Source organism: Sinocyclocheilus grahami, unplaced genomic scaffold (assembly GCF_001515645.1).
Source record: "Sinocyclocheilus grahami isolate Dianchi unplaced genomic scaffold, SAMN03320097.WGS_v1.1 scaffold875.1, whole genome shotgun sequence".
NCBI lineage: Eukaryota > Metazoa > Chordata > Actinopteri > Cypriniformes > Cyprinidae > Sinocyclocheilus > Sinocyclocheilus grahami.
This window is the reverse complement of record NW_015506054.1, coordinates 585,719-610,506: the sequence shown is the minus strand read 5'-3', so window position 1 is coordinate 610,506 and position 24,788 is coordinate 585,719. Positions and strand designations below refer to the sequence as shown.

Genomic DNA, 24,788 nt, shown 5'->3' with positions numbered 1-24,788 from the left:
TCCTTTCAACAGTTCCTGTTACAGTATAAGTTACAAAACAGTGAATGAGTATATTATTTAATGGAGTGCAGTGTCAGTCTTTACAGGAATATTCCACCCCCAAAAATTAAAATTCTCTAATTTACTCACCTTCATGACATTCCAGATGTATATGACTTTCTTTCTTGACATAAACACAAAGATTTTTAAGAAAATAATCCGTCTCTGAGAATCCACATAACACAAGTGAATTGTAGCCGTAAACGAAAACATTAGAAGCGTAAATGAAAACACTGGAAGCACAGATCAGTACAGATCAGCGAATGAAAGAAGAGAAAACATGCAGTGTATTAAAAACGATGTCAAAGATTTTGCCTGCATTAAAAAAAATGTCAGTTTCAAAGACATTTTATTCAGTTTCAATTTATATTTTCTTAAGTTTCTTGAAAAATTACATTCATTTTAATTGACACAAATGTAATTCCATACATTACCCCAACACTGCTATCAGGCCTATTGATACTGAAGTCTCTGGTTTCATTTTACAGTAAATAAAGCAGCATTGGAATGAAACGAAAGAAAGCGCGTCCGTCGGTGTGACACAAGAGACATGAAGGAAGCTCTGGATGAGCGGTCATTATTGCTGTTGGCGACACTTATCAAGGACTAAATGCATTCAAGTCTTGTCGGGGGATTCTGTTGATTGCACGATGAACGCCACCACTTTTCTCACTGACACGCCCCAAAAAACTTGGGGCTTAAAGAAAATTTTGAGTTTCCCACTCATAATTACGACTTTGTGGTGGTGTTCATGTGTGATCAACTCGTAACAGTGCTGGGTAGTAACTGATTAAATGTAATCTGGATTACACAATCAGATTCTAAAAATTAAATACTTTTAGATTATATTTTTTTAAATACTAATCAGACTAATTACTTATCAGAATCAGACTAATTACTTGTTGACATGATTATTTATGATTCACACAATGGCAATAAATTATTCATAACTTCCAACGGGGAGGGGCGGTGGGCAATCTGGAGACCTCTAGGGACAGGCCTACACGGGACGGACGGCCTTCAGGGTGGTACCCGTTCAGGGACCCATGGTGCAGCAGGCAGACTAGGGAGCCATGGCGGAACAGGGGTCCTCCCTGGGCTTGACTCAGAAACAGGGGTCCTCCCTGGGCTTGACTCAGGAACAGGGGTCCTCCCTGGGTTTGACTCTGGAACTGTGGCCCTCCCTGGGCTTGACTCTGGAACAGGGGTCCTCTGTGGGCTTGACTCTGGAACAGGGGTCCTCCCTGGGCTTGACTCTGAAACTGTGGCCCTCCCTGGGCTTGACTCTGGAACTGTGGCCCTCCCTGGGATTGACTCTGGAACTGTGGCCCTTCCTGGGCTGGATGTAGGAACAGGGTCTTTCTCTAGGCTTGACTTGGGGACTGGAGCCCTCTTTGGGCTGGACGTGGGAACTTGAGCGGACTCGGGGGCTCGAACTAACAGTCCTTTTCTCTGCATTCTCCTCCTTTGAGCAGAGGTGAAGGAGACAGCTGCTGTCAGCTGAGGGCTTGGGAGTGAATTGGTCGGCGGCCTTGACAATGGAACGGCCTGCGGAGGGTCTCCCTGGGCTTGACTCTGGAACTGTGGCCCTCCCTGGGCTTGACTCTGGAACTGTGGCCCTCCCTGGGATTGACTCTGGAACTGTGGCCCTTCCTGGGCTGGATGTAGGAACAGGGTCTTTCTCTAGGCTTGACTTGGGGACTGGAGCCCTCTTTGGGCTGGACGTGGGAACTTGAGCGGACTCGGGGGCTCGAACTAACAGTCCTTTTCTCTGCATTCTCCTCCTTTGAGCAGAGGTGAAGGAGACAGCTGCTGTCAGCTGAGGGCTTGGGAGTGAATTGGTCGGCGGCCTTGACAATGGAACGGCCTGCGGAGGGTCTCCCTGGGCTTGACTCTGGAACTGTGGCACTCCCTGGGCTTGACTCTGGAACTGTGGCCCTCCCTGGGCTTGACTCTGGAACTGTGGCCCTCCCTGGGCTTGACTCTGGAACTGTGGCCCTCCCTGGGCTTGACTCTGGAACAGGGGTACTCCCTGGGCTTGACTCTGGAACAGGGGTCCTCCCTGGGCTTGACTCTGAAACTGTGGCCCTCCCTGGGCTTGACTCTGGAACAGGGGTCCTCCCTGGGCTTGACTCTGGAACTGTGGCCCTCCCTGGGCTTGACTCTGGAACAGGGGTCCTCCCTGGGCTTGACTCTGGAACAGGGGTCCTCCCTGGGCTTGACTCTGAAACTGTGGCCCTCCCTGGGCTTGACTCTGGAACTGTGGCCCTCCCTGGGCTTGACTCTGGAACTGTGGCCCTCCCTGGGCTTGACTCTGGAACAGGGGTACTCCCTGGGCTTGACTCTGGAACAGGGGTCCTCCCTGGGCTTGACTCTGAAACTGTGGCCCTCCCTGGGCTTGACTCTGAAACTGTGGCCCTCCCTGGGCTTGACTCTGGAACTGTGGCCCTCCCTGGGCTTGACTCTGGAACAGGGGTCTTCCCTGGTCTTGACTCTGGAACAGGGGCCCTCTCTGGGCTGGACGTAGGAACAGGGTCTTTCTCTAGGCTTGACTTGGGGACTGGAGCCCTCTTTGGGCTGGACATGGGAACTGTAGCGGACTCAGGGGCTGGAGCTGACACTGGAGCGGACTCAGGGGCTCGAACTAACAGTCCTTTTCTCCGCATTCTCCTCCTTTGAGCAGAGGTGAAGGAGACAGCTGCTGTCAGCTGAGGGCTTGGGAGTGAATTGGTCGGCGGCCTTAACAATGGAACGGCCTGCGAGCTTGACTGCGGAGCAGCCGGCGGGCGTGACAGGATTCTCACACTTTTTGTTAGCCATGAATATATTTGAAGTACTCCCTGAGATTTTAAGATAATAAGATAATTAGCCTAAAAAACACATGTGCATGCTCACTGTTCTTTGTTGGTTAATGGTGACATGACATGCAGGTAAACAAATAAAATATTTCATACTTTTTTTAGTAAGTGTTTTAATTTGTTGTAATTTTAAAATGATTTATTTTAGCTTTACATTTTATGATTTAATTGTTATCTTTTCATTAAACTCACGAACGCCCTGCTGCAGTAATGTAATGTTTAATGAAAGTGAAAGCAACCTGATGTGTAGCCAAGTATAGTGTCCAGCATCCGGGGAGCAGATGGGGGTTTGGTGTCTTTCTCAAGAACCTCAGTCGTGGTATTGAGAGTGGATAAGAGTGCTGGCCCCCACCTGCTGGTACCAAGACTCGAACCCACGACCTTTGGGTTACAAATCAGACTCTCAAACCATTAGGCCACGACTGCCCCTCATAAGTTACCACACATTTTAGGTAATGTAGGACTACTTTTTGACACACTTTATTTCAAATTGGAAATTTTTTTTTATTTTGAATAAATTTACCATCAATACAGACGTTGCATCTATATTGCTTCTCCACACTTCCTCGGAAACTCAAAGCGTCTGCTAAATGAGTAAATGTAAATGTGGACAGCATAACTGATTATTGAGTTACTTTATCATATTTTAGTACTTCAATTTATTACAGCTGTGTTCTTAACTGGTCTGAAAGGCAGGCTGTCACATGACTGACAGAGAGAGAGGAGGACAGTTACTCAACCTCTCCAGAATCTATACTGGTGAGATGTCCCTGTAAGCTGTCTTGCTTCCGCTAAGCTATCAAGGCATGTTCCCAAAATTGCCATTAGGGTGCTCTAAAACACGGAAATTGGATTTCTATGTAGAATTTATTATATGAACATGAATGTACTTACTACATTATGTACATAATTTGTTTGGCCGTTGAGGGTCATATTGAGGGTCATACATATGGCTGTCCCCCCACTTTTAAAATGCCTGCTATGCCCCTGCTCTGGGCTTGTATTTAAAATCCTATTTACGAGCATAGGCCTATTTAATGCACTTCATGTTGTTAGTAACAATAATTGAAATATATTTTCTTTTCCTTTTTATATATCAATATGGCACAAGGTTATTTTATTTAAATCAACAAGTTAGATCATAGGTAATCTAAAAGTAATCAAAAAGTTTACCTAAAATGTGTAATGTAACGTTACTAGCTACAATTTTTATCATGTAATTTGGAATCAGTACCAAACTACAATTTGTAAGTAATCTACCCAGCTCTGCTCGTAAATATGATTTTTTTGACTGGAATTAAATATAAGCCCAGAGTTTCCGAGTTTGGGGAGTGTGGATAAATGTCTGTATTGATGGTAAATTTATTAAAAATAATTAAACAAGTTTTTCCATTTGAAATTGAGTCAAAAAGTAGTCTGATTACATTACCAAAAATGTGTGATGTAATTATATAACATCACACATTTTTGGTAATGTGTGATGTAATTATATAACGATTAAGTACCTACGTATAACTTACCGGCTTGTAAATACAAACTTCCCAGAAAGACTTGAAAGCATGGTAACTGACTTTGGGAAAGTTGCGACGGACCAATCAGAATCAAGCATTTCAGTGAGCCTTTTCAAAAAGGTTTACCCAACCCCGATCTCAACCCCGACCTCCGCGAGACGCGTCATTTGGTGTCACTTCCATGGTGGCTACCTTATGTCAAAATTAAAAACAGACTTTACATTCATATAACAAGTTTATATAGCTGGAATATATTTATATAACCTAGACATAATGTGCTCAACATGTGAACGAACCAGGTTAACCAATGCAGACTGAAAAACCCCAAGACTTGTTTTGGACTCTGACCCCGTTGTCTAGCCATCACTATTCAGCCCTTGACAAAGTCACTCAGATCTTTTTGCTTGTCCATTTTTTCCTGTATCCAAAACATGAAAAATTCAAAAACTGAATGTGTCTCAAAGCAGATGACGTTACCAGAAGAACTGCTGACGGTTTTGTTCCTCAGTGAAGTTCATCTTCAGATGTTTCCACCAGTGAGATGGAAAAAAATATGGTGGAAGATATGAAAAATATATATTTTCTACAGATCGACAAATTCACACTCACAGATCAGTGGAACCAGCTCAGTAAAGACCCGTTTCCCATCTACACAGCGATCGACAAGCACTGCAAAGAGGAGAAGGAGAAGGGAGGAGGTCTGTGTTGGTGTGTGTAAGAGAAAGAAACAGTGTTATTGTGCTCGTGTCAGCTGTTATATGGTGGTGTTTTCTGTCTGCAGACACAGAAGACCCCTGGTTTGAGATCAGTCCACATGAAGCAGGTTATTCTCTCACTGGAGCGTTTGTGGGAACATCCAGCTTCGGCAGCCAGTTTCACAATGGCTCGAAGAAAAAACCTCAGCCTGAAACGGATATGCTGTACCTGCAAGGTAACAAACTCTGTCACAAGAGAGTTCATTAATATTTGCAATATCAATGTACACTAAACGTATAATATTTGTATCAAAGCTGAAATTCGAACATTACAATTAGAAATGTTAAAAATAATTGAAAGCAGTTTTAACAGCATGTTTTTCAACATAAAACTTCTCAATACACAGTGATTTAAATAAAAAATCATTTCTACACTGAAGAATTTAAGAGCTCAAATTTGACAAACCATCCATTAAGACTTGTATTATAGCCTAATTTTTTGTTTCCTTTATTGTAAAGACTTTTAAATGTATTTTCTGCAGCTCTGTGTGGCAGCGCTTTAGCTGATCGAGACGAGATCTTTAAATTCCTCTGGGAAAAAATAAAAGGTGAAGCTGCATTTGAAGATTCAGTTCTGCCTAGAGTTGACAGTCATTTCAAATTCATGTGAACCCTGATTACATTTGATACCCCCCCCAGATTTCTTTAAAGATTTAACACCTCTAATAGAATCGGACACGTTTGAGGAAATGAGGAAAGGTACAGTATTCTTTGTATTTCTGCATTTATTTGTAGATATGTTTTATCTTTTGTGTCTACTGATCTGTTCATGCTTCCCACTGAGAAATGAAATGTCAAGGTGAAAAATAAAAGATGAAAATTGTTACCAAACAGATCATGAGAATGCTGTGTGTACGTTTGCTTGTTCTTGTGGGAAACTCCTGATATCTGAAGATAATGAATTTGGGGATGTAAAGCACTTACATTCAAGACATTCTGCAGTGTGTTCATGTTTGTTCAATGTGTGTTTTCTTCAAAAGATCCAAAAGCTCCACCTGCATACAAGTGTTACCAGGTGCTCACGGATCTTGTGGACGTGAATCTCGCCGTTTTAAATGGCAAAGATTATTTTGCTCTTGAGCAATCCATCAGAAAAACCCTGAAAGGTGAGCTAAAGTCTGCTGGAATTTATTTAGAGAAGTCTAGTTATTTTAGTTCATTTTAATCACTACAGTGAAGTTAGTTTGTATGAATTTGCATGTCCCTGTGATGTTATGTTTAGGGGTGGGCCTTCATGCTTTTTTTCTAAAAACATATTTGAAAAATAAGTTGTTTTAACTTGTACAAATTCAAGGTCTTTTGGCTCAGCAAAATTTCAACAGAAGAACAAGAAAAACCTGTTATGTTTAGGGGTGGGCCTTCATGCTTTTTTTCTAAAAACATATTTGAAAATAAGTTGTTTTAACTTGTAGAAATTCAAGGTCTTTTGGCTCAGCAAAATTTCAACAGAAGAACAAGAAAAACTAATCGATGGAACAGCAAAACTGTATAAGGCAACATGCAAAAACATCTGTTTTGGCCAATAAAAACTGTAATTAACAGAAGATAGACAAAATAGAATTATACACTATTGATAATAGAGCTCAATAATGTATGTTTCCCTCATTTGCAGAGCTCAGTGGAAGCAAAAGTCACCTGATTTTTCAAGCGGGAAAAACTAACCTTGCTACAAAATTTGATGTGAAGAAATTCACTGAGGGTGTATGTAAGGATTTGAGTCGTTTGTTCAGTTCGGAGTCTTTTGGTAAGTTGAATCGTCTGTACAACTGATTTGTAATATACTTATTTTTTGATTTTCTATCCAGATTAATGCATAAACCGAGAAGTGCTTTACTCTAAGATTCAATAAAGCTTCAGTAAAGAGGACGCTGAGGCCGAGTCTGAATCCATGTGCGGGAGTTTATTGAGGACAATTTCAGTAAACAGGAACCTCAAGGCAGGCAGAGGGTCAAAACCAGTATAACAGTCCAATTTAACAACACTTACAGGGGAATCCAGAAGGCTAAAGTGAGCAGGCAGACAAAAGGTCCAAACACATACATCCGTCCAATCAGGCAAACTAAGCAGGTAAACAGGCAGAATCTTATATGGAACAGGCAGTCAGAATATACAGCGAAAACGCTTGGTAAGGCAGGTTAACTGGCAATACTTCGCAATGAGCATGAGCACAGTCTCTAGCTATAAAGCAACCAAACAGGAAATGAGAGTAGAGGAAGCAGAGGGAGTGGAACACAGTCAGTACTCGGCTTGGCTGGCTTGGCATTACAGCTTCGAATTTGCAACAAAACAGGTTTTAGCAGACTGATGCCATAGAAGAACCTTTGCTTTAGACAACCAATTAAGTATGATTGGTTACACTTTACTTGAAGGGGTGTGCATAAGACTGACATGACACCTTCATAATCATGACATGACACCTACATAATCATGACATGACACATGTCATGAATATGAAGGGTTTCTATGCATGTTTATGACAACTGTCATTAAGTGTCATTCGCTCAGTTATGTAATTTTTAATGCAAAGATGACATTGTTTGAGATGTCTTTGTTATGGGCTATGGTTAGGGGTAAGGGTAGGGGTAGGGTTAGGTTAGGGTTAGGTCAAATAATGTCATATTTGCATTAAAAATGACATAACTGAGCGAATGACACTTAATGACAGTTGTCATAAACATGCATAAAACCTCCTTCATATTCATGACATGTGTCACGTCATGATTATGAAGGTGTCATGTCAGTCTTATGCACACCCCTTCAAGTAAAGTGTTACCGTATGATTTAAGGCCAAATTAATAAATCAATAAATTAATTAAATAAAAATCATGAATATTTAAAGGGGCAGTTCACCCAAAAATGAAAATCTGTCTTCATTTAATCACACTTGCAAACCCATAAGACTTTCATTTATCTTCCAAGCACAAATTAAAATAATTTATTAAAAGCTGTGATATTTCTGTCTGTTGACCCAAATCTTTGACACTTCAAAACATTCATAAAGAATTGTAAAAAAAAAAACACATGTCTCAATTATCGTATTTTCATAATCATTGAAAGCCGAAATTTAAACTAAAATTTGAATAATCACACAGCCCTACTTTAAAGCATAAAGATAATAAAACATCAAAAATCATCTCCAAAGAATCATATAGTCAACTGAAAAACAATATACAGAATATAAAACAGTATCAGAAATTAGGAACCATTTACTATATTTAAGAACCACTGTGTATTTGTATTTCAGATCTTGTCTTGAGCATTTGTATATGCATGGCTCAGTGGATCTGGGGCAGGCATTATAACTTCCTCCACAAAATGACAGGTGAGAACAGACCTGCTATTAACTAGAAATTCAATGTGAATAATATAATATACAGACTCATTTCATGTTTTGGTCCCTCAGATGAAACCGTGCCTTCTACTCTTCTGAAAAGTGAGAAGAGAGACTATGAAGACGCCGGACTGTTGCTGAACTCACCCTACTTCTCAGTGCTGAGAGAAGAACGAGACATTGACCTCATCATTTCCCTGGATTTCAGTGGAGGCGATCCTTTCAAGGTATTATACACATTTATAAGATGACATACTCTAATAAAAGTTAAAGGTTTAGTTCACTCCCCAGTGAAAACTCTTCCCAGTTCCAAGCCCACAAGACTTTGGTTAATCTCTGGAACATAAATGAAGATAATTTTAATGAAATCTGAGAGAATTTGATCCCTCCGTTGAAAGTCTGTTCACCCAAAACTCTGACGCTATGCTTCAAAATGTTCACAAATAGATCATAAAATAAGTCCATATGATTTCAAATTGTTAAATCAAAGTCACTTTACATGATGAAGAGATTAATTTCAGCCAATCTCTTTAAACACATTTTGATGCATCAGAGTTTTGTGACATTCAGTTTATCTCCAGATTTAAAGGAAGATTGTGCTCTTCAGCTGCTTGTTATTTAGAAAAGCATTCAAAGTTTAATTCGCAGTTTAAGCATTCTGTCATGGAACGGTAAGGGAGCACCAGGGTCTGGGTCCAAATGCAGGTGAAGCTTAGATTTAATCAGAGGCGGACAGTAACTAAGTACATTTACTTGAGTATTGTACTTAAGTACACTTTTTGAGTATCTGTACTTTACTTGAGTATTATTCTTTCTGGGAACTTATGACTTTAACTTCACTACATTTGAAAGACAAATATTGTACTTTTCACTCCACTACATTTCTATCAAGTTCCTTGAAGTAGAAAGTCGTTACTACTGTATGTAGCAGCTTTGAAAGTCAGTGGGTGGTTTTTTTCTTCTCTAAAACATGACTTTCTTTTTTTCAGACAGTTTATCAGTAATCACTCTTGTAGGGCTAAATGAAGTGATTTCCCAGCATTTTTTGAACACTGACACTTTATTTAAAACAATTCAATAATAAGAAGTTAGTATTGTGGTATATATTAGACACAATATTGTCTGATTTAAGCTAAAATGTGTACGTGAAAATATTACCTATAAAGCCACAGAAGAACTGTTGTGCATCTCCTAGGGGTGTTAAATACTTTTTTTCCCCCATAGGTTTTTAACATTCTAAAAGCTCTTTATTCCAAAGATACTACAAGCTAGTCAGTGTATTCAGCAGGTGTAACGTATTCTAAGTTGCTTCAGAAGTATTGCAAGTATTACGTACAACAATAAAACAGTGCATTGACATAAAAAAGGAAATTTACTTTTGGTACTTAAGTACTTTTAAAAGCAAGTACTTCTGTACTTTTACTTAAGTAAAAATCTGTCTTTACAACTTTTACTTGTAATGGAGTTATATTTGACCAGCAGTATCTGTACTTTCACTCAAGTAATGGAGTTGAGTACTTTGTCCGCCTCTGGATTTAATGAACAGAAAGGCAGACAAAAAGAAACAAAAACAGATCAGGACGGATCAACAAAACTGAGAGAAGTTTTGTTGATCCCCAGGTGAGGGATACAAATTCGGCAACCAATGTGCTTGCATCAACCAACATTCAAACTACTACAATTACAATTCAGGCAGGTAGAGTGGTGGGAGTGTGGTGTATAAATAGTCCATGAAAATATTTTTTTTAAAAAGTGACGTGACATATGGCCAAGTATGGTGACCCATACTCAGAATTAGTGCTCTGCATTTACCCATCCAAAGTGCACACACACAGCAGTGAACACACACACACACCGTGAACACACACCCGGAGCAGTGGGCAGCCATTTATGCTGTGGCGCCCGGGGAGCAGTTGGGGGTTCGGTGCCTTGCTCAAGGGCACCTCAGTCGTGGTATTGAAGGTGGGAGAGAGCGCTGTACATTCACTCCCCCCACCTACAATTCTCTAACCATTAGGCCACGACTTCCCCACAAAGATGGCGACCTCTGGTGGTGAGCGGGAGAAACGCAGGGCCCGGACTCATGACAGAACCCCCCTCTCTAAGGAACGGCGTCCAGACGTTCCCAAGCACCCGACCAGGGGGACGGCAGAGCGGGGGCGGAGTAGGGGGAGGGATCGGGGTGCAAGGTCTGTGTGCTGGAGGGGGACCTGGGGACTGAGGCAGAGCCGGCGGGATGGGGACGCCTCCTCGGGGGAACTGTGAGCGGACACCGCTGCTTCTGGACCTTTGTGAGCAAACAACGCCACCTCGGGGGGAACTGTGAGTGGACACCACTGCCTCGAGAGATATGTGAGCGGACACCGCCGCTTCTGGAGCTTTGTGAGCGGACACTGCTGCCTCGAGGGGACTGTGAGCGGACACCGCCGCTTCGTGAAGGCCTGAAGCGAGCTCCACCGCCTCGGAGGAAACATCAGCTGGCACCGCCGTTTCAGGGGCTTTGCGAGCAGACCACGCCGCTCGCACCAACATCAGCGGGGGTTCCTGCATTCTGAACGCTGAATCTGAACCCGGATTCATGTTTACAGTTCGATGTTGCTCAATGGTCACATTGACATGCAGGTAAACAAATTAAATATTTATATTTTGAGTGTTCAAGTGTTTAAATTTATTTTACATTTTTTATTATTTAATGGTATTATATTTATGGTATGTTTAATAGTAATTTTAAAACAAGCTTGATAAAAAAAAGTAATCTAAAAGAATATATTACCTAATGAGCAACCCTAGATTACGTTACTAACGACAGTTTTTGTCATGTAATCTGTAATCAGTAATGGACTACAATTTGCAAGTAATCTACCCCACTCTGTTTGCGTCTTATCACATTTAAACAGATGTATACACACAAAATTAAATCAAATTAGTTCCCATTTTAGTGAGTATCCTCATAAGCACAGTCTTAACTGCGTTAAAATTATGAACGTAAACAGCTCCACAAGAAACCAGTAAGGCGTCAGATCCGTGCATTTGGTCTTAAAGTGACAGCAGCTTTATATACCTGCTACTGACTTGTGCCATTAACGTTAATTAAAAACAAAAGAAAAAAATCTATCTGCTCAAATCTGCTCTTGACTGAACTTCTCTAGCTTTAATAAGGGTGAATCTATATTTAATTTACACATTATAGTATTTGAATACTACTGATGTGTGACAGCTACCATGTCTGCAGAGACAGAGACCCCAAACTTGATAGGCCTAGAATACAATATCATGACACCAGTACTACTATTAGACCTACCTGAAAAACTTAAAAGCACTGATTACTTCATTTGTATCTTTGTTCTATTGCATTTATTTGTGCTATTGCTTGTTTTACTAATGACTGTTTACTTGTATTTAATATTATTAAAATACTAAAAATATATATTTATTTTTTTATGGTGGGGCCAGTGAAATTTTGGTAGGGCAATAATTGAACCAGTATGAAAACTCCCTAGCATTTAGCCCTGTACATAGAGCCCCTGTCAAGATCTGCCCGTTTTGTTATAAAATAAAGTTACCAAAAAAAATAAAATAATGTTTAAACTCCAACCCACCTTACATCTCAAAGCTGGAGCTGGGCCGGATGAACAGACTTTCAATGGAGGGACAGAAATCTCATTAAACTTCATTCAAATATCTTCATTTGCATTCCAGAGATGAACGAAAGTCTTATGGGTCTTATGGCTAGAAATCATAATTTACTCCCGTCATGTTGTTTCATATTACTTTCATAAATTACTCGAATTACTTCATTAGAAGACAACAGGAGATTTAAAAAAATATATATAAAATTTCTTGTGACCACCAGAGTTTAAAACCATTGACAGATAATTACAAATAGTGCAAACAGGTAAAAAGCAAGAAAGAAATCCAATTAAACTCAAGTGCATCTGCTTTCATTTAAACCATATTTACCTAGAGAGCATCCGCTAGCATTCATATTCATCACAACCTGACAATTACAGTAAATAACAAATTAAAATTTCAAATGAAATGTTTTTCTAGCCCTTTTAATGAAGTGATACTGCTATGCTTTTCCATTGCAGACAGTGAAGGAAACTCACAAACTGTGTGAGGAACTAAACATCCCTTTCCCTGAAGTCAACGTTCCCAGTGAAAAGGCAAAGAAACCGAAGGACTTCTATGTGTTCAAAGGCAAAAACGCTCCAACCGTGATTCACATCCCTCTGTTTAATGTGGTCAACTGTGGAGGCAAGTCCAGATTGTCTAGTTGAATAAAACTGAAATATTAGCTATGTTCTCATTTAAGTGTTCTACTCTTTCTTCAGATAATATTGAGGCCTGGAGGAGCAATTATGGGACCTTTCAAGGTTCTTACAGCGCTGAGATGATCACTGATCTTATGGACGTCGCTGGAAAAAACATCTCAAACAACAGAGAGAAACTGCTGGAGCAGATTCAAGCAGTCACTGAGCAAAAAAGACAACTGATGACAATCTGAATACCAGTGGCACGCAGCACTCTGAAATTAAGTCCTTACTGTTTGATTAATTTTTAAAAAAAATGTAAATTCATGTTCCAGTTACACTTAATGTCGACACATTTTTCAGGTTAAATAAACATTACTTATACTATCAGAAAAAAATGAACTACTAACTAGATAACTAATGCTCTGTTTATTAAAATGGAAGATACATTTCAAGTTAGTGCCTTTTAAGCATTTATACATTTATTCCAAAATAGTAACTACAAGAACTATAAGAAATTTCATAGTCATGCACATTTGATTTGTTAACCGATGTTAAGCTGTTCTTTTTAATGGTCAACTTATTTTGGACTGCCAACCTTTATTTCACCAAGCTGATATGATTTCTCACTAAAACACCCACACAGATTATGTTTTCTAGTCATTTCAAGTCTGAATGTGATGTGACATAAAAGTGACATCAAAATGAGTTGTTGGCTTACCTTTTAATCAGGCTTCTCATTAACACCATTATTTGTTCATTCAGACAGATTTGCAGAAGCATAACGTGCACGGAATTCAGAGGCGGGGTTTAACAGTGTAATAGGCCAATCACAGCGTGATGGAGGCACCTTTTTGTTTAATGTTTTTGCACGTTTTTTAAAATGTTTTTGCATGTTTCAGTCTGTTCCGTCATGCTTCACTTTCATTAAGCAATAAATAGATAATCATTAATAATCAAATAAGCCGTAACACAGATGTGATTACAATTACGATTGATGATTAAAATACTGTATTGCTTTGGCTCAGTTCCAATAAACTAATAAAAAGGTTTTGTCCTGGTCATTTGATTTCAAACAGCACAAATGCTCAATATTAATCAAAGTGGTAGTTGTTGTCCTGGATGCTGATTGGACAATCCAGAGCATAGAAAAGATCATTTTATATCTTTTTTTTTTCTAGTATTTTGGACAGACAAATTTTCTAAGTAATTATCAGATCTGAGAACTTCCTTTTTAAGTCTGTTTTTACAAGCAAGTTACTTGTTTTCTAACAAGTAGCCCCGCCCAAAACCCACCCCATTGGTCGAATCAATAATGCCATTCAAGCAAAAAGACTACAATTTGGTTTGATGCAGTGGTGCAGACATTTAAAAAAGAAGAAGAAGAAAAGGAAATCAGTCTAGAATAAAAAAATCACAATTTGAGCAAACTGAAACTCTGGAATCTGAATCAGAGAGGGAATCATTTGAATCTGAATTTCAACCTTATAATATTACAACATGTGCTGAAGATGATGCTGTGATGATAATGTATTTCATATAATGGATGTATAGATGTTTTGATGATGATGAAGAGCTGTGTTATTGATTGTTTACATGCTGCATCACGTGTCATGTGTGTTGTTGTGATATAAACGCACCTCGCAGGCCGGGATTGTCATCTTTAGATCTGATGTTTAGTATTTTCTCTCGTTTTCTGCTCAGTGTGGACAACACGAGTCTCTGTCTGAAGCAGCTGCAGCCCTCAAACTCCATGATGTGAGGAACACACGTGTTTCTGCAGCGCACTGGACTCAAAAAGACGGAGCACTCACATTATGTGTTACTTATGAATGAGAGAAAGTGTAATGCCCAATATGGCGGAATACTCCCGTCTTTAAAATAAAGGAGCCAATCGGTAGAAGCTCCGGTTGGTATAAAAACAGTCAGTGTTGTGAGACGCGCTTAGGACCGCACATGTGCATTTGCTGGTCTAGCCTGAAAACTACGTTTTTTAAAACGCCATATGATCATAAGAAACCAAATTTATTTTCAAATTGAATTTCAAATATGAAATTTAATCTAAGGTGAATCGCTTTGGAATATTTGATTTTCCCCCATTCAATTAGATGCCCGAGAGGCGTTTCAAAGATGGCCGCCGAGTGAATTTTTTAATTTTTTAATTATGCTTCCAATTAACACACAAATAAGGTACAAACTCAATTTCTGAATTTAACAACACTTGATCAGACTTAGGTTGAGCATAGCCCATAACAAAACACAAAAATCACAAAAAAAGAAAATCTCTTTGTTTTCCAGACAAATACCAAACCTAATTACCTTCTCAGCGAGGGGTGGGAGTTCAACCTCCCTAGACCATAACCAGTTCCGCACATCTCTCCAAAAGGGTTGCACCATATCACAACAAAAGAAAACATGCTCTAAATTTTCTATATTTGTTTCACAAAAAACACAATGATTCACCTCAAAATTTAATTTTAATTTTAAAAATTCATTTGGTGGGATAAATCTCATTTAATATTTTGAAGTTCACCTCCTTAGCTTTAGGGGGGAGGGGAAAAGACAGATCATTTTGTCGTATCAAAATCTTTAAGCATGTATTCCCGTCTAATAGAGTTTGGGTAATAAGCCTTAAAAAAAATCCCTAATGTACTTTTTTTATCACAAAAATCGCAACCTTCTAAGGAGAGCTGTCTAGATATGGGCCGTTATATGTATTCCATACTGTAATGTCGGTGCATCTGCACTGCAACTGTAGTTATATACATGTACACTCTAAAAAATGCTGGGTTAAATACAACCCAGTACTGGGTAAAATAGGGACAAACCCAGCAATTGGGTTGTTTTGACCCAGCGGTTGGGTTACTACCCAGAAGGTTGGGTTAAACATTTAAACATTTAACCCAACCGCTGGGTCAAAAAAATTCATTTTTTAGAGTGTATGACTAATATATATCTTCAGTAGACTTCAGAAGATGCTTTTGTTAAACTTACACAATACAACAAGACAAAACCGTTAGCTAACAAGGCATTTAAAAGGTACCTTAGTTTAAAAACTTGTAATATTGAGTTAATACATAGGCTACACTTTAAAAAATGCTGGGTTGTTTCAACCCAACTTTGGGTCAAATATGGACTACCCCAACTTTTGGGTTAAAAATTTTATGTAAAAATTTAACCCAACAGTTGGGTGTGTCCATATTTGACCCAAAGTTGGGTTGAAACAACCCAGCATTTTTTAGAGTGTATTAAAAACACAAACCGACACATTCTAAGCTGTGAAAGTTAACCCAGTTTCTTCAGGAATTTAAATTTAGGCAGTTTTCACAACCAGATGCTGCGCAATGTTGTTCATCTTGAAACCAAAGTCCCTTGAAGGGTATTCTATGGTCTTTGTTGAAACTCATTGATTTTTTTTAATAGACCGTTCCAAGATGGCGGACGTGTCTGGAGCAGTTGAATGTAGCATCTATACATATCTATGGCTCCAAAGTCCAGCTTTCTCAGCTTGGACACCATAGAATAGAGATTCTCCAGAAACACGTGCGTCTGCTCACATCGTGGAGTTTGTAATTATTTTACAATAATGAGCATTTGTGCTGTTTGAAATCAAATGACTAGGACAAAACCTTATTTTTAGAAAACAGTTTATTAATTCATTGAAACAGAAGCATGCATATTTGTCTGTGGTATGGTTGATTTGATTATTAATGATAATCTATTTGCTTAATGAAAGTCAAGCATTAAGGAACAGACTGAAATGTACAGAACAGTGTTTAACATATTAAACAGAAAAGAGCTGTGATTGGCTGATAAACCCCGCCTCTCATTTCCATGCACGTTCTGCATCCTCAAATCGGTCTGAATAAACAAATTATGGTGTTAATGAGAAGCCTAATTAAAAGGTAAGTCAACAATTCAACTAGATGTATGTCACATCACATTCAGCCTTGAAATGACTTGAAAACACTTTTCTTTAGCGTTTTTAGAGAGAAATCAGCTTGGTGAAATAAAAGTACATGACACTTACAGTGTTTACCGAGCTTTGATGATCCAAAAATAATTTGACTACTGAAAAGAACAGCTGAATAGCAGTTAACAAATATGCATGGAATATGAAATTTCTTAGTTATTAGTTTGACATAAATGTAAAAAAGCGTGTAAAGCACTAAATTGATGAGAAATATACTTTGTTTTAATAAACAGAGCATTAGTTGGTGTTTTCTCCTTGATAGTGCAAGTAATGATCATTTATTTAACCTAAAAGATGTGTCAACATTAAGTGACAAAGTGTATGGAATTTACACACACACACACACACACAATTAAAAATCAAACAGTAAGGACTTATTCAACTCATTATTTGTGTAATTTTTGCTCAATGACTGCTTGAATCTGCTCCTTCAGTTTCTCTCTGTTGTTTGAGATGTTTTTTCCAGCGACCTCCATAAGATCAGTGATCTTCTCAGCGCTGTAAGAACCTTGAACGGTCCCATATTTGTTCCACCAGGCCTTAATATTATCTGAAGAAAGAGTAGAACACTTAAATGAGAACATAGTTCTCTAGTTCGTCTTTAATTGATTTTTCCGTACATTTCTGCCATATGTACATTAACTGACAGTCACCACTGATAAGCTACCACTAAATATAGTAGAACGTCTCAGGTTACTTATGTAACCATGGTTCCCTGAGTAGGGAACGAGACACTGCATCCTCTAGGGGTCGCTATGGGGAAACCTAGAGGACGCAGTTCGAAGTTCCCATGAAAGGGAACGTCTCAGGTTACTTATGTAACCATGGTTCCCTGAGTAGGGAACGAGACACTGCATTCTCTAGGTTTCCCCATAGCGACCCCTAGAGGACGCAGTTCGAAGTTCCCATTAAAGGGAAACGTAATTTTCTGTAAAGTTGCTTTGCAACTATTTGTATCGTGAAAAGCGTTATACAAATAAACATGAATTTAATTGAATAGTTGATGTTTCATTTTTATTTAACTAGACAATCTGAACTTGCCTCCACAGTTGACCACATTAAACAGAGGGATGTGAATCACGGTTGGAGCGTTTTGGCCTTTGAACACATAGAAGTCCTTTGGTTTCTTCACGTCTTCACTGGGAATGTTGACTTCAGGGAAAGGGATGTTTTGTTTCTTGCACATATCAGCAGCTCGTCTCACTGTCTGCAGTGGAAAAGCATAGCAGAATCACTTCATTAAAAGGGTAAGAGAAACATTTCAGTTGAAATGCAAGTTATTATTCACTGAAATCATAAGTTTGAGATGAATGGAAATGCTCTCTCCAGGTATTATTGATAAATATGGTTAAAATGAAATCATATGCATATTTGTTTTTAGCAGTTTAAATTATACACAGAATCTGTAATTGTCTGTAAAAACATTTTAAGGTAAGTGTGACCTCTGGTGGTCACGATGAGCATGATTATTCCTGTTGTTTTCTACTGAAGAAAGAAAGTCATACGGGTTTTAAACTGCATGGGGGGTGAGTAAATGATCATTTATAGGCGAACTATTCCTTTAACTTTTATTATAATATGTGCTATATGTGTGTATAATACCATGAAAGGATCGCCTTCACTGAAATCCAGGGAAATGATGAGGTCAATGTCTCGTTCTTCTCTCAGCACTGAGAAGTAGGGTGAGTTCAGCAACAGTCCGGCGTCTTCATAGTCTCTCTTCTTACTTTTCAGAAGAGTAGAAGGCACGGTTTTATCTGGAGGAATCACAGCATGAAATCAGTTTATTTTTCACATTAAATTGCAAATTTACAAACGGGTACATTTGTGGAGTCTCACCGTTCATGTTGTGGAGAAAGCCATATTTCCTTCCCCAGAGCCACTCAGCCATGCATATACAAGTCTTAATCCAAACATCTGTAAAACAAATGCACAGTGGATCTTAAATTTAGTAAAAGACATTGTTGTTGTTTTTTTTCATTCGGTATATTGTTTTTCAGCTGACTATGGTTTTTTTTTTGGAGATGAAAAAGGTTTATGATGTTTCATTAGTTTCTTCAGCTTTATGTTTTAAGAAAAGGTTATTTTGTGGCATCAATCTGTTTTGGAAGCTTTCAGAGTAAAGCACTTCTGAGTTCACACATTAATCTGGTTAGAAAATAAAAAAAGACATACATTGTACAAATCAAATAGATTGTTCAGACAATTCAACCTACTGAGAGGGCAGGAACTGAACCAACTACTCAAATTATTGCACACATCCTCAGTGTATTGCTTCATGTACAGTTTTGTAGCTAGTTTATCAGTGAGATCCAGTTTTTCTGTAGAAAAGATCAGCTTTTTGCCTCCACCGAGCTCTGTAAAAGATGGAAACATGTACGTTATTGAGTTCTAGTTATCTGACAACATATACTTCTGGTTTGTGTGTCTTGTGTTCATGAGATGTTTTTGCATGTTTAAATTTTCCAGTTTCATCCATTAGTTTGTTTTTCATGTTTTACTGTTTAAATGTTGCTGAAAAGGCAAGAGACCTTTTAATTACAGGAATGAAATATAGCCTCTTTATTTCAAAAGCATTTGAGATTAAACAAAAAGATATTGTTCTCAAATCAAAACTTGCATTTTGTCTTTCAGCTGACGAAAAAAGAAAAGAAAAAGAAAAGTCATCTAGAACAGTGTTTCCCAACCGGGGTGCCGTCTGTCGAGAGCAGGGGTGCCGTGTAAAAAATCATTTTTTAATATTTTTAAATTGCTAAAATGTTCAAAAAAGCATCTATTATATAATATCCATTTCTGATGTCGCCAATAATTAGAGATGCACCGAAATTTCGGCTGCCGAAAATTAGTTCAGCGCTCAGGTTTCACTTTCACGTGTGACGCTCTGCGTGTTATCCACTCTGTGTGTGTGTGCGCTCCGCTCAGTCGCTCCACTCATATACCGTTCATGCTCATCGGAACAGCAAAGTCCACTCAAACATTGAGCCGACAGGAAACATGGATGTAGTACAGTATTGTTTCTGTCTGCAATAGCCCTTCTGTGTTGTAATATGGTGTGGTATATGGGCAACTCTGGTAACGCTGCCCTCTCATTCATTGATCTGCTAACCGCTATGTTATGCTCACGTGTTCTGATAATAACAGCTTTCTAGGACTAAACATTATTTGGATAATTGGATGTTGTGGAGAAAGCCATATTTCCTTCCCCAGAGCCACTCAGCCATGCATATACAAGTCTTAATCCAAACTTCTGTAAAACAAATGCACAGTGGATCTTAAATTTAGTAAAAGACATTGTTGTTGTTTTTTTTCATTCGGTATATTGTTTTTCAGCTGACTATGGTTTTTTTTTTGGAGATGAAAAAGGTTTATGATGTTTCATTAGTTTCTTCAGCTTTATGTTTTAAGAAAAGGTTATTTTGTGGCATCAATCTGTTTTGGAAGCTTTCAGAGTAAAGCACTTCTGAGTTCACACATTAATCTGGTTAGAAAATAAAAAAAGACATACATTGTACAAATCAAATAGATTGTTCAGACAATTCAACCTACTGAGAGGGCAGGAACTGAACCAACTACTCAAATTATTGCACACATCCTCAGTGTATTGCTTCATGTACAGTTTTGTAGCTAGTTTATCAGTGAGATCCAGTTTTTCTGTAGAAAAGATCAGCTTTTTGCCTCCACCGAGCTCTGTAAAAGATGGAAACATGTACGTTATTGAGTTCTAGTTATCTGACAACATATACTTCTGGTTTGTGTGTCTTGTGTTCATGAGATGTTTTTGCATGTTTAAATTTTCCAGTTTCATCCATTAGTTTGTTTTTCATGTTTTACTGTTTAAATGTTGCTGAAAAGGCAAGAGACCTTTTAATTACAGGAATGAAATATAGCCTCTTTATTTCAAAAGCATTTGAGATTAAACAAAAAGATATTGTTCTCAAATCAAAACTTGCATTTTGTCTTTCAGCTGACGAAAAAAGAAAAGAAAAAGAAAAGTCATCTAGAACAGTGTTTCCCAACCGGGGTGCCGTCTGTCGAGAGCAGGGGTGCCGTGTAAAAAATCATTTTTTAATATTTTTAAATTGCTAAAATGTTCAAAAAAGCATCTATTATATAATATCCATTTCTGATGTCGCCAATAATTAGAGATGCACCGAAATTTCGGCTGCCGAAAATTAGTTCAGCGCTCAGGTTTCACTTTCACGTGTGACGCTCTGCGTGTTATCCACTCTGTGTGTGTGTGCGCTCCGCTCAGTCGCTCCACTCATATACCGTTCATGCTCATCGGAACAGCAAAGTCCACTCAAACATTGAGCCGACAGGAAACATGGATGTAGTACAGTATTGTTTCTGTCTGCAATAGCCCTACTGTGTTGTAACATGGTGTGGTATACTGCAGTTCTTCCCTGTTGTACCGAATATCTATACTTTTCAAATTATCATATCGAAGTTAGAAATTCAAATATTGTGAGAATTTATTTTGTATGGGTGCCACAAGTTTGTTAAAATTTCCAAAGGGTGCCGCCGCGACTAAAAAAAGGTTGGGAAACACTGATCTAGAACATTTAAATTCTGGATAATTACTGTCATTAATGTTAAATAACTGTTTTGATTGTGTCTATTCAGAAACTGATAACTTGACTCTTAAATGAACTAAACTAGTCTCCTCTAGTATGAATTGTAACACACTCTTACCGTTCAGTGTTTTTCTGATGGATTGATCAAGAGCAGAAGGATCTTTGCCATTCAAAACAGCGAGATTCATGTCCACAAGATCCATGAGCACCTGGTAACCCTTTTCTGCAGGTGGGGCTTTAGGATCTTTTGAAGAAAACACACATTGAACAAACATGAACACACTGCAGAATGTCTTGAATGTAAGTGCTTTACATGCCCAAATGCATGATCTTCAGATATCAGGAGTTTCCCACAAGAACAAGCAAACATACACATTTAAGATGCTTTGATTTGAAGCTAGAATGAATTTGATGACATTCTCATGATCTATTCGGTAACAATTTACAATAAGATGCATTAGCAATATGTTACAGTATTTATTAAGTTAGTAATGTTAGTAAAAATACAACAGTTCATTGTTAGCTCAGGTCCACTGGATAATATTAATAGATACAACTTTTGATTTTAATAATGTATTAGTAAATGTTGAAATTAACATGATAAAAAAAAGAAAGTATTTTTCATTTGAAAATTGAACTTTATTGTAAAATGTTACTACAGTATATATTTATACCTGGCAAGTGATATGGAATTAATTATGTGTCACTAACAGTCTTTAAAACCAGATTACAGATTATCATCATTATAGCTCATCTTTTATTTTTCACCTTTATAGAGTTTCACATTGTATTTGTCAGCAGGAAGCACGAACAGATCAGTAGACGAAAAAAAATCAAACCTATCCATAAATAAATGCAGCAATGCAAAGAAATGCTTTACCTTTCCCCATTTCCTCAAACATCTCCGATTGTATTAAAGCTAATGAAGGTTTAAAGAAATCTGGGGAAAAAGTCAAATATAATCAGAGTTCACATGATAATGAAATGACTGTCAACTTTAGGTAGAACTGAATCTTAAAATGCAGCTTCACCTTTTATTTTTTGCCAGATGTTCTTAATGTTCTCATCTCCATCAGCTAAAGCGCTGCCACACAGAGCTGCAGAAAATACATTTATGTTTAAAAGTGTTTACAATAAATTAAACGAAAACATAATTTTAAAACAAAATATGCAAAATAACGGTCTAATGCAGGGGTCTCCAAACTCGGTCCTGGAGGGCCGGTGTCCTGCAGAGTTTAGCTTCCTAATTAAACACACCTAAACCAGCTAATCAAGCTCTTACTAGCCATACTAGAAACTTCCAGGCAGGTGTGTTGGGGCAAGATGGAGCTGGTCTCTGCAGGACACCGGTTTTATGTTGTAAAACTCACTGTGCTGTTAAAATGATAAATGATTTTTAGCATTTCTATACCTGTAATTTTGCAAATATTAATACACTCTTATGTGACAGAGTTTGTTACCTTGCAGGTACAGCATGTCCATTTCATCCTGAGGTTTTTTCTTTGAGCCTTTGTCAAACTGGCTGCCGAAGCTGGAGGTTCCCACAAAAGCTCCAGTGAGAGAATAACCTGCTTCATGTGGACTGATCTCAAACCAGGAGTCTGCAGATATAAAACACAACCATATAACAACTGACACGAGCACATTAACTCACTTTAATTCTTTCAGACACCAACACAGACCTTTCTCATCCTTGCTCTGTTTGTATTGCTTGTCAATCGCTGTGTAGATGGGAAACGGGTCTTCACTGTGCTGGTTCTGCTTCTCTGTGAGTGTGTGTTCGTCAATCTGAAGAGAATATATATATATATATATATATATATATATATATATATAACGTCACCTGATCAAACCCGGAAAACAGGTTTCATCGCTTCCGCTAGTCAGAGAACGTGTTAACAGCTGTATTAAATAATGGCGATATCTATGGACTTATAAGGTAATCAGTCAAACTAGCGAGCTGTTTTTATTGTTGACCTAAATGTTAGTGAAAAGAATAAAAATAAAAAACTTTTAGATATCAATCCGCATATGTGATGGACATTGGTTATCATCATCTTTGGTATCTACTTTTAAGGCATCTAGAGTAAAACAGCTTCATATTTAACAAAGCATATGCAAAACGCTTGAACCGGAAGCGAAGAGACCTGTTTAACAGAATACAGAAGTCTGTCATAAACCCTATTGAAATAGCACAGACTAAAAGACCCATCTTGGGATTTAAGAATCTAAATCAATAACAATTTGTTAAAATGAAGATACATAAAACTAGGAGCATTACGCAGATATATTTGTTCGGTACACATGTATGCGTACAGAACCGAAAGACCCCTACAAAAAATTTCCGGTACGTTACAACGCTAATACTAAACATATGAAGTATAAGATGTTTTACCTGACTGCAGTGTATCTTGAGTTTCTGCAGGCTTTGAAAAACTTTTTGTCTCCTTTTGACTACAAACTCCTCCTCCTTCGTATGTAGAGAGTGTGCGATTCTCACCTCACTGCTCCAATGGAGATATAGACAGACATACTAATATTTCGTATATTTTTTAAATATTAGATTTGAATACAGTTAACTTAATTATGAACAGATCGCAGAATGATCCAGTTTGTAATAGACATTAACTGTGTTTATGCAGTACTTGCAGTATGTACAATTGCATTCGAAATTATTCAACCCCTGGAGACCGTAATAATTTACAAATGTAAGCTTTTCTAAAGATTCAGATTATTATTCTTTTTTTTTTTCTTTTTTTTTTAAATTGAATCTGTAACAGTTTAGTAGCAAATTAAAAGTGATAATGTCAATATATATACAGTATATAATGTAATGTTTTTGAGTTTTAGGATTTAATTTTTTTTGTAATACAGCTATGTCATAATTATTCAACCCCTATTCAAAATGCCTGTTTTTAAGTTGCTTATTTGTACAGTGTGTTACAAAATTGTGTCAAAACACAATTAAGCTTTATGGGCATTATGGATTCTTTTAATTATCAGGCCATTTTGGCAAGAATTGTGATTCAGTGCAGAGACTGAAGCTTGATGATCAATGGACTTTCTTGCAGGACAGCCTTCCCAAAGTACACGTCCAAATCTACTTATGCTTAGTTCAGGGATCAGTCTTAGAGTTGTTCAGTCTTCAGATTTAAATCTCATTGAAAATATTTAGTAGCAACGTGAAAACCAAAGATTATCAGTGATCTGGAAGCTTCTTCAAGTGAGGAATGGGTCAAGAATGCAGTTGAGAGGTGACAGAAGCTTCTAAGCACTTACAGGCAGCGTTTATTTGACTTTTGGTGGTTGAGTAATTCTGTATGTGAATGTTTAGAGCCAGTTAGAAGTTTTTCATTTTTCATCAACTTTACGTTCTCCGAATCACTCAAATGTGTGTTAATAAACTCTCTCTCTAATAGTTTACTGATGCTTTGGTTGAATTGTTTTCATAAAACTTTGTTCTCGGCAGGCGGCAGCAAAATGTCTCGCAGGTC

At 38.1% G+C, this 24,788-nt stretch overlaps 2 protein-coding genes across 2 annotated transcripts in view; one reads left to right on the top strand and one right to left on the bottom strand.

The window, feature by feature from the left end:
- LOC107563421 (cytosolic phospholipase A2 gamma-like) overlaps positions 1-13,132 on the top strand; it is a 19,303-nt gene extending 6,171 nt beyond the window's left edge. Inside the window, exons 6-15 of the mRNA XM_016248299.1 lie at positions 4,998-5,106; positions 5,190-5,339; positions 5,646-5,711; positions 5,803-5,862; positions 6,144-6,269; positions 6,776-6,907; positions 8,408-8,485; positions 8,567-8,721; positions 12,586-12,751; positions 12,829-13,132. Of these exons, the coding sequence (XP_016103785.1) occupies positions 4,998-5,106; positions 5,190-5,339; positions 5,646-5,711; positions 5,803-5,862; positions 6,144-6,269; positions 6,776-6,907; positions 8,408-8,485; positions 8,567-8,721; positions 12,586-12,751; positions 12,829-13,001 (1,215 nt within the window). The 3' untranslated portion in view covers positions 13,002-13,132. The remainder of the gene's footprint in view (positions 1-4,997; positions 5,107-5,189; positions 5,340-5,645; positions 5,712-5,802; positions 5,863-6,143; positions 6,270-6,775; positions 6,908-8,407; positions 8,486-8,566; positions 8,722-12,585; positions 12,752-12,828) is intronic.
- Positions 13,133-17,106: 3,974 nt separating this feature from the next.
- LOC107563438 (cytosolic phospholipase A2 gamma-like) lies at positions 17,107-23,506 on the bottom strand. Its single transcript, XM_016248314.1, has 12 exons — positions 23,503-23,506; positions 22,977-23,060; positions 22,755-22,895; positions 22,326-22,391; positions 22,175-22,234; positions 21,413-21,538; positions 20,226-20,407; positions 18,937-19,111; positions 18,560-18,637; positions 18,323-18,477; positions 17,744-17,927; positions 17,107-17,270 (listed from the first exon to the last, which is right to left on the bottom strand). The coding sequence occupies exons 1-12, from the start codon at positions 23,504-23,506 to the stop codon at positions 17,107-17,109; spliced, it is 1,419 nt and encodes a 472-aa protein (XP_016103800.1).
- Between the last annotated feature and the right edge of the window lie 1,282 nt (positions 23,507-24,788).